Source organism: Stomoxys calcitrans, chromosome 2, assembly GCF_963082655.1.
Source record: "Stomoxys calcitrans chromosome 2, idStoCalc2.1, whole genome shotgun sequence".
In the NCBI taxonomy this organism is placed as follows: domain Eukaryota; kingdom Metazoa; phylum Arthropoda; class Insecta; order Diptera; family Muscidae; genus Stomoxys; species Stomoxys calcitrans.
Window position 1 is genome coordinate 187,003,621 of NC_081553.1, and position 10,759 is coordinate 187,014,379.

Sequence of the window (10,759 nt, forward strand, 5' to 3'; positions counted from 1 at the left end):
TACGTATGGAGCATTTCCCTGTCCGCGTGGACGCGCCCGTTAGATCGCAACTAAACTTTTCGAGACAGCAATGAACACCACACAGACCGAACCCGTGTGGTGCTCGCGGCTATCCCGTGCCGGGTGCTGTTGATCCATCAACGTGTTGTACACTGAAACGGCAGCCCTTGCCGATGAAGTACTCTTCCGGGTCAATTCAGTACGTACAACCGGCTGCCATGGGATTGCGATCGGTCCTATGAAAATGGAAATATATGGCAACTATAACAAAAACCACAAAAGGTTCTTGCCTCTTTCAACTAATTATCAAAGCACAGATATTAGGTCTGTTCCCGTGCTTTTCCAGTAAAAACTTACAGGAGACTAAGCACAGCCTTTACTTTCTTTTGCTATTTATTTGATTAAACGGCTGGTTTTCATAAAACAGCTTTTCGATGCCGAAATTTCTGCTGGGCAAAAACCTCTCACTTACCAAACTTTCAAAATTTTGCTCTCTCTTACACACTCTCTCACTCTTTTCTGCTGGCAAATAAAGTACGCCAACTACTTCCCGTAACAATTTGTGCTAATTTGCACAAATTTTTGAGTTCTCGAAAACACTTATAGTCTCTAACTCTTTGAAGTCGACAAATATATGGTCGATATGTTTCTCTCAGTGTTTTACAAGGATCTGGCGTAATGTGGATAGAGCTCAAATAATTTCATTGGCTTTGACTTTGACTTTCAATCTCTCACACAATACGCTCGAAATATTGGCATGAAATATTTGCCTCTGTTGTTGTTGTTCTTGCTGTAACCACTTTTTCATGTGGAGGTGGCGATCCACGTTAAGCTCCTGTAGGTGAGCAAGCTCGTTCTGGGCCCGATCGCCGCGCGAATAGAGTGGCCATGGGTTATTTAAAGGCTCCCAAAACTCGCCTTGGCATCATAGGCACTCAGTATTTGTGCAAGAGCTGGTGCCACCCTACCTCTCACTGAGACTCTCCGCTCGATACCGCTGATTGTCCGCGATTGCCGTTGCAGTACGGAGCATTCCACTATCCGCAACCTGTGGACACGCCCGGTAGCTCGCAGCTAAAATTCTCTTGACAGCAAAGAACACCACACAGATCAGATCTCAAAGTTCCAGCTTGTGTGCTGCACACAGCTATTTCGTGCCGGGCCTCTGTGGTTGGCTCATGTTGTTTCACATACAATCCAATCAAGGCGTTGTCTCCCAGTTTTAAATGTTATGTTTAAATAAAAATCTATTTATTTACTTACCGTCGATACGTTGAAGAAACTCGTTATTTTAATGCAATATTTTAATTTCCCCTGTTGAATGCCGAATTCGTAACAGCTGTTGCAATCCACTTGAAATTTCATGATTGCCAACCTTTTTCAATTTATTAAGTGAGATCTATTGGTAAGCATTTTACAATTTAACCTTTTCTCCGATTATATCAGTCTCAAAATAAGAACGGTATTGCACGTAGGTTAGTTACAGCAAATTTTATACCCCATATAGCTTTGTTCTACTTGTTTAAGTTTATTTTTTTGCCAAAAGTAACATCAAGCCAAAGATCTTCAACACAAATCTGAACGATTTATCTTAGCATGTGTTTGACAATTCACGATACCTAAACAGCTGATAACAACGCGTTAGCATAGTAAAGATCGGCCTTGGACTGTGCAGCATTACGATCGGAGTGTTTTTATTTTGTGCCAAAATTTGCTAATTTGCCACATAAATTATAATAAGATGTATTCGTTAATAAGAAATTTAAGAAACGTAAGGTGAGCAAAGTCCCAACATGCTTATATGCAATGGTGAACGGCAAAGGCGTGGACTACGCAAAACAAGTGTAAAATAGTGGGGTGAATATTCTGCTGATTCTTGCCAAATCCCATGGTTACATAAACTAAGAACATGCAAATTTTAATATAGTGTTTTTTTTTTGCAAAAGTTAAAAAAATGTCTGTGAAAAGTGATATGAATAGCTCATTTTGTTTGGATTAATATATTTTGGCGCCTTGGCGGTATTACTGAATCCTAAAGTATTAAAAAATCAAACTTATTTTAAGAGAACTTAAATTGTTCCTGTGATTGTTGTTGTAATTAAGTAATTTATGTGTGTGGTTCATACGTTAGGGTGGGTCAATTTATTAAACAACAAAGCAGTTGTCAAAATCAGATTCTACGAAAATTTCCCTATGTAACAATGGGTCTAAAAGCAAAATAAAGCTTCCGGCTTTTAAAAACAAAGTGAAATCCCATGGTAGCCGGTTGTACGTACCGCATTGACCCGATGAAGTCCTTCATAGGCAAGGGCTCAGTGTACAACACACTGCTACAACAACAAAGTCCGTTCGTTGAAGGGTATCTTTATATTGGATCTAAGTTAAACCAAATCTGAATCGATTCTTACGAAATTCAACACATCCCATACCAAATGTTGGGCAACTAAGTTGAAAACTGGTTACAACGTCCTTACGTGTAAATCGGGCGATTTGTATGTATGAGAGCAATATCTTAATCTGAAACAAATTTTAAAAAATTTCCTTTAGGCAAATTTAAAAGTGATGTTAAAAATTTTCGTTATGATTGGATAACAAATGCGACCTCCACCTTGGTTACAAAAAAAGGACGGACGGACAAATGATACGAATATAGCCAAGGATCCTTCAAACATTTTGTGTGGGCGAGGAAGGTAAATTAGTTAAGGACGGACTTAGTCGTTGAAACCCGAAAGATCGATTTTGATTTAAGACCTTAGATGGGTAGTAAACACCTCCGCACATAAATTCCTATGCCCGCAGGCATAGTAGCAACGCGGACAGTATAAAGAACTTGGTGTGACTTCGGTCGACTGCCTCTATTTCAAAGCCATTTCATTTAGTTTTTGTTTGATGATACTCACAGATACACAATTTGGTCTTTTCAACAGTGCTAGTGCGCCCATCACTGTTTTAGACCATATCCTGCAAAAATTGTTGATCGCCATATAATCTTTCGCGAATCTTCTAGAAGAAGGTTGCGACCGCGGATGAGCTCCAGTAAGAATCTCAAACGATTCCCCCGTCGTGAGGAGTTGTGTCATCAAGAAGAATCTTCTGGAAGAGTGTTGCGCGAATCTTCCATATGAGTTGCTAAAAAGTAAGTCAGAAGGGTCTTAGAAGATCTAAGAATTGCGCAAGAATCGTGTGGGCGAGCAATAAAGAGCGTTTTGGAAGATTAATAAAATACTCTCCCAAAAGAGTTGAGCATTACTCGCCTCAATGAGCAACAAATAGGTATTTTGGAATTTTTATTAAATGTTGCTCTAAAAGGGCTATTCGCTTAGAATATATAAAAACGCATACCAAGATTAGTAGTTCATCAATAACGAAACAATTACGAAAAAATAAAAAATAAATGGTTGTATTACTCGTCATAAAAGCCAAGTGAGAAATTAGTTGGTGTTGTGGAAGTTTTTCACTCGAAACAAAACACCGAATAACATAAATTCAAGAAAACTTCTAAACGCACCAGACTTGAAAATAAAAACAATCGCGAAAATTTAACTCAGGTGATTAATAAACAAATCTTTTGGACTTCCGCACACGCGATGGATTGCCCAATGATAACCTAGAAGAGTGTTTCACGAGTCATACGGAAGATTATAACACAATGGGTTACAAGAGAATAGTCGCAAAGAGTTTCTAAAACTTTCGCAGACGAAATGGATTGTCCAAAAATATCGGAGAACAGTGTTTCGCAACTCATACGAAAGAACAATTGCGTAAAAATCTTCCTGAAGATTGTTTTGTTCATCGCGGGGACGAGCACTCTTCCAAATAACCAAATAAATAAAAATGTTTATAGGGTAGATAGGCAGGAAACACATCCGCACCCGACGCGGAATAATTATGAGCATCACACAGGCTGGAACTTTGTGTTTCTCGTTATCACGAGAAGCTTAGCTGGGAGCTAAAGTGCGCGTCCCTAGGTTGCGGATTATGGAATACTTCATACAAAATAGCTGCAACTGTTGTCGCGGACAATCAGCTGTATCGAGAGAAGTGTCTCAGTGAGAGGAGTGAGAGACCGGGTGACGAGCGAGTTATTGGAGCCTTAAAATAACCAATCCAATGACCGAAACTAGCTTTCTCGTCTATAAGAGTTTGACGAGGATCGCCAAATGCACATTCAAATGTGGCTACATCAACAACAACATACATACCCACCTATAAACTGTGTTCGTGTACTCAAAAATTTGTGTACATATGCACAAATTGTTTCTGGAAGTCACTGGGCGCCCTGGTAGCCGAGTTTGAAGCATGCTTGGATTACCAGTGCAAGCAATCCCATGGCAGCCGGTTGTATGTACCGGATTGACCCGATGAATTCCTTCATCGGCAAGGGCTGCCGCCTCAGTGTACCACACACTGCTACTACAACAACAACCAGTGCAGGGGTCGTAGGTTCGATTCCCGCCAGAAGCCTTGATCTGTCGCTATCGTGGTATAACAACAGACTTAAAATTGTCTAAGTGAGTCCGTAAAGAACTGCCACTCTTTCCTAACCTAACCTTCTGGTCGTTCGTCGTATATTATCGTAATTTATTTGCAAGCAGAAAAGAGCAGGAGAGTGGCTGACAGCGAAAAAAATTCTGAGAGTTTGGCAATTGAGAGAAAGAGAGAGAGGTTTTTTCCCAGATAAATAGCTAAAGAGAGTAAAGGCTTTTCTTACTCTCCTTCATGTTTACTGGAAAAGTACACGAACAGACCTTTTATATGCCAGCAAAAGAGAGTGGTAGAGTGCGTGAGAGCAAGCCCAATTTTGAGAGTTTGGTGATTGAGAGCTTGCAAATTTCTACTGCAAGTGTTTTTCCCAGCAGAAATTTGCAGCTTCGAACAGCTTTTTTCATAAAACATGGGCTTAATGTGTTTAATTAAAATTAATAGCAAAAGAAAGTAAAGGCTGTACATACTCTCCCGCAAATTGTTACTGGAAAAGTACGTCAACAGACCTATAAATTCCGAATATAAGCACACGGATAGTGTAAACAACTTCGTGTGACTTCGTTCGGCTGCTTCTATTTTAAAGCTATTTCAAACAGTTGACTCACACACAGTTTTCTCTTTTCAACAGTATTAGTGTGCCCATCGCTGTTTTAGTCCTATGGTTTCTATGACAAATTTTCTTACTATTCGTCGTTGATTTCGATTTTGAAAATCCCTTGGCGAGTTTTGTATGGTTTTTAGGACAAACCCCCGTGACAAGATATCATGAATGAAGCTACAAAAAAACTAAATATTTTGCCACGAGTTAACAATGACCACCACACAGGTTGGAACTTTGAGCTCCGACCTGTGGTGTTCATATTCATTGTTATCATCAAAAGCTCATCCGTAGCGATCCGCGTCAAGCTCTTGTATCTGAACAATCTGGTTCGGGTCCAAAGGTCCGATCGCCTCGGGAACAGGGTGGCCATTGGCTATTTAAAGCCGCCAAGCACCAATAACTCGCCTTGTCATATCGAGCATCATAGGTACTCAGTATTTGTGCAAAAGCCGGTGCCTCCAGACCTCTCACTGAGACCCTCCGCTCGATACCGCTGATTGTCCACGAGTACCGTTGCAGCTAATCCATATGGAGCATTCCACTATCCGCAACATTTGGACGCGCCCAGTAGCTCGCAGCCAAACTTCTTGTGACAGCAATGGACACCACACAGATCGGACATCAATCCAGCCTGTGTAGTGCTCACAGCTATACCGTGCCAGGTGCTACCTGCCATAACCGCAGGTTGCAGATGATGGAATGCTCCATGGGTATACAGAGTAGTCGACGTTCAGAGATAATGAAATCTGATGGTCGGTCAATTGAAAGAACTATGGAAAGGTGATCTGTTAGAACCGAGAGACACAATGGAGAAGTCTTGCCAACTGATGCAATCACCCATAATTCTACCCTACCCTACTCGCTCACAATGAACAACTCAAATTTCTATTAATGTACGTTTTTTATTTCTTCTTTTCTTGCAGATGTTATTCGGCAAAAGCTGCACCCACAATACGGCCGATCAATAAAATCCTTATTGCCAATCGTGGTGAGATTGCCTGCCGTGTTATAAAAACTGCACGCAAATTAGGTGTACGCACAGTGGCCGTATACTCTGATCCCGATGAGAAATCTTTGCATACCCAATATGCTGATGAAGCATATCGTGTGGGCGAGGCTGCTTCGGCTTCCTCATATCTGCGTGCTGATCGTATTATAGAAATTGCCAAGAAGGCCGGTTGTCAAGCCATACATCCCGGTTATGGTTTCCTCTCTGAGTCGGTGGAATTTGCTGAGTTGTGTCAAAAGGAAGGTGTGGTTTTCATGGGACCACCTAGTTCGGCCATACGTGATATGGGTATTAAGAGCACCAGTAAACATATAATGGATGCCGCTGGGGTGCCCATCATCAATGGTTACCATGGTGAAGATCAAACCGACGAACGTCTGCAGCAAGAAGCCCAAAAAATTGGATTCCCCCTAATGATTAAAGCGGTACGTGGAGGTGGTGGCAAAGGTATGCGTATTGCAGAAAAGCCAGAAGATTTTATGGATGCTTTGAATTCGGCTCGTACTGAGTCACAGAAATCATTTGGTGATAGTTCAGTGCTGCTGGAACGTTATGTGCGTTCACCACGCCATGTGGAAGTGCAAGTGTTTGCCGATCAATATGGCAATGCTGTGTATTTGTGGGAAAGAGATTGCTCGGTGCAGCGACGTCATCAGAAGATTATTGAGGAGGCACCAGCAGTAAGTTTGTAAAAATAAACAAAAGGCCTTCTCGAGTCAAGTTTGTTTTCTTTTTTCTTTAGCCTGGCTTGTCCGAAGAACTTCGTCGTGAATTGGGTGAGGCTGCAGTTCGTGCCGCCAAGGCTGTGGGCTATGTTGGTGCTGGCACCGTCGAATTCATTATGGATAAAGAGGATTTGAGCTTCCATTTCATGGAAATGAATACACGTCTGCAAGTGGAGCATCCAATTTCCGAAATGATTACTGGCACTGATTTAGTCGAATGGCAAATACGCATTGCTGCCGGTGAGCCTTTGCCTGTAACACAAGAGCAGGTAATCCGCAAGGGCCATGCATTCGAAGCTCGTATTTATGCTGAAAATCCTCGTGGTGGATTCCTACCCGGCGCTGGTCCTCTGCGTTATTTGGCCACGCCGGAACCCAATGACTTGGTGCGCGTTGAAACCGGCGTCAGAGAAGGCGATGAGGTGTCTGTTCACTATGATCCCATGATCGCAAAACTTGTTGTATGGGGTGAAAATCGTGCACAGGCTCTCAACAGTTTAATAGCACGTCTTAGCGAATATCATGTAAGTGGAAAAAATCAAAATTAGTATAACATAGGTTAGGTTGAAAAGAGGGTGCGAATATTAATCCGCCCCTTGCCACTATGGGCGTACGCCTAAGCCAGTAATCAGTATAACATAACTATGCAGAGAAGTTAATCATTTTCTCTTTCTAGATCACTGGCCTTGAGACCAACATCAACTTCCTTATTGACTTGGCCTCACATCCCGAATTCCAAGCGGCAAATGTTCACACTGGCTTCATTGATCAACATTTCAATACCTTATTCCCTCCCATCGAAATCAAAGATGATGATCTATGCAAAGCTGCTCTCTCTTTGGTATTCAATGAGCTGCAAGCCTCACAAACAAACAGCTTGCAATACAATGATCCTTTTGCTGCCTCGCCAAATTTACGTCTAAACTATGACCTTATACGTCATTATCATCTCAAGGCCAATGAGAAAACCTATCAAATAAATGTAAAATACAACAGTGAATGCATTCAAATCCAAATCGATAATGGCCAATGGCATTCCGTCAAGGCTGATCGCATCTTTGATGGAGAACGTTTGAAGATACGCTCGAACATTGCCAACAACATTTCCACCTATAACGCTCACATAGACGAATCGGAGGTTACCATATTTTTGGATAATGGCAAGATTGCTTTTGAGTTGGTGCAGCCCAAATTCCTTGAAACTGCTGTTGATCAGTCGGGCAGTGCTGGCTCTAAAGTTATTGCTCCAATGCCTGGTGTTTTGGAGAAGGTATTAGTGAAACCTGGCGACAGCGTTAAAAAGGGTGACAATTTGGCTGTCTTGATTGCCATGAAAATGGAGCATATCCTTAAGGCACCCAAAGATGCTGTTATTAAATCCATTGGTGGCACAGAGGGTTCAAATGTTGCCAAGGGTGCTGCCGTTATAACCTTCGAAGAGGAAGAGGAGAAGTAATGTATTTTATAAAGAACACATTAACAATAAGAATATCCATGTACCAAGTACCAGAGCAAATATTGCATTTATTTTCTTTTTTTAACATTTAAACCTTTACATATCATTTGTTTATGTAGTAGCGTTGCATTTATTTTCTATTATTGTTATCCTTTAAAAAGTTTTAAAAAATGTTATCATTGTCAATCGTAAATTATATATGAAGAATAAAAAAATGACGCAATTGTGAATAGATTTTACAAAATTAGGTGTTTTTTAAAAATGATTAAAATTTTTTTAATTTCAAAAAAGGTAAGTAAATGTGATAAACATGGTAAAATAAGCTGTGTTTTATTGGGTTGCCCAAAAAGTAATTGCGGATTTTTCATGTGGTCGGCGTTGACAAATTTTTCACGGCTTGTGACTCTGTAATTGCATTCTTTCTTTTGTCAGTTATCAGCTGTTACTTTTAGCTTGCTTTAGAAAGTGTAAAAAAGGTATATTTGATTAAAGTTCATTCTTAGTTTTATTAAAAATGCATTTACTTTCTTTTAAAAAATCCGCAATTACTTTTTGGGCAACCCAATATTTTGGAATATATTGTACAATGTATAAAAAGTGACATATATCCAGGACAACGAAGTTCTGAGGCCGAATTACCGCATACGTGATCGAGAGTGCTTTCGTATTGAATGAAACTTCATATCGTATTTAATGGATGTTATACCACTTCTATAGACATTTTTACCTAAAATTTTTTACGAATTATGATCGATTTAAACATTTGTGATCTTCAATTTAAAAAATCTTCATTCAATAAATAGATGCATAATTCACAATAGCAATTTTACTCATTCACGTAAGCGGTAATTCGGCCACTGGGTAAATTACCAGTGCAGTGGCGAATAATCAAGAGCGCTTTCGTATCAAATGGCATTTTATCTCGTATTTAATGAATTTTATGCCAGTTTTATAAACATTTTAATGTAATATTTTTTATAAATGATCGATTTAAACACTTGCGTTCTTAGATATCAAAAATTCCCTTTCAATAAAAAAATACATAATTCACAATAGAGACTTCGAAAGGTTTTACTGTTGTTGTTGTTGTAGTAGCCACATTTTCATTTGGAGGGGGCAATCCTCGTCAAGCTCCTGCAGGTGAGCAAACTCGTTCCGGTCCAAAGAACCGATCGCCGTAGAAACAAGGTGGCTATTGGTTATTTAAAGGCGCCAATAACTTGCCTTGTCATATTGAGCATCATAGGCACTCAGTATTTGTACAAGAGCCGGTGCCGCCCGGCCTCTCACTGAGACTCTCCGCTCGATGGCACGATTATCCGCGACTGCCGTAGCAGCTACTCCGCATGGAGCATTTCACTATCCGCAACCTGCGGACGCATCCAGTAACTCGTAGCTAAGTTTCTCGCGACAGAAATGAACACCAGACAGATCGGACCTCAGTGTTTCAGCTTGTGTGTGGTGCTTACAGCTATCCCGTTATGTTAGATAAGAGTGGCAGTCTATTTTCTAAACAGACTCACTTAGACATTTTATTCCATTGTGATACCACACCATTGTGATACACACCTGGTGGCAATCGAACTCCGAGCTACACGCTACTCACTCGGCTACCGGGGCGACCCGGCAAAAAACAATGACACATTCAGCCTTATTCTGAATAACCATCCTCTGGGAGTTTATTCCCTACTCCCTTTTCCCCTATTCTGAATAACAATATACTGGGAGTTTATTCCCCAATCCCTTTTCCCTTATTCTGAACAAACTTCGAAAAAGGGAAATATCTCCCAGGGAATAGTTTAGCTATTCTGAATCTATGTAAAAGGGAGAATGAGACTGTAATACTTGGGAAAAATTCCCCTAAACAAATGAATGGGAGCTAGCATAAAAAATTATGAATTTTATTGTTTTTATAAATAAAATGGAACCACTTCTTATTATTTGCGAACAATTTAAAATGTATGGAAATTATTTTTCACTTTTTCATCAAAATCAAGTACAAATTTGTTAGGTTCTCCCGGGTTTAAATATGTCATGTACCCACCATAGAAGATTTGCTTAGGTTTTTCAATTTTTTTTTTGCACTCCGTTCCGAGTCGGATACTTAAAGGAGGTCCCGTATCATTGAGCTTAAAGTAGAATCGGGCAACACTCAATAATGTGCAAGAAATCTTCTGCCCGTTCCTTAATGGAATGTTCGTGGGCAATTATACAAAGATACTTGGCGCCACATTTGGCAGCATTTACACCACAGGTGTAAGAATAAATCTATAAGTTGCTTTTCGGCAGCAATATGTCCAGTAGCCGTCCCACCACCAATAAAAGCGGCGGCCGCCCAGAAATGTCCATTAGATCTTCAAGTTCTATCTCCATAAAAGTAGGTCTTTAACCGGCGTATCAGGCAGACCACCACAGCATTTATGACGACGAAGGAGAAGCAAACATCTCTATTACGATTCAGCCACCTTTGGCAAGGGAAAACG

The 10,759-nt window shown here is 40.5% G+C and overlaps 1 protein-coding gene across 1 annotated transcript; it reads left to right on the forward strand.

Moving 5' to 3' along the window:
* Positions 1-1,649: 1,649 nt before the first annotated feature.
* LOC106086249 (methylcrotonoyl-CoA carboxylase subunit alpha, mitochondrial) lies at positions 1,650-8,520 on the forward strand. Its single transcript, XM_013250838.2, has 4 exons — positions 1,650-1,776; positions 6,010-6,775; positions 6,838-7,344; positions 7,497-8,520. The coding sequence occupies exons 1-4, from the start codon at positions 1,742-1,744 to the stop codon at positions 8,274-8,276; spliced, it is 2,088 nt and encodes a 695-aa protein (XP_013106292.2). The 5' UTR covers positions 1,650-1,741; the 3' UTR covers positions 8,277-8,520.
* Positions 8,521-10,759: the final 2,239 nt, after the last annotated feature.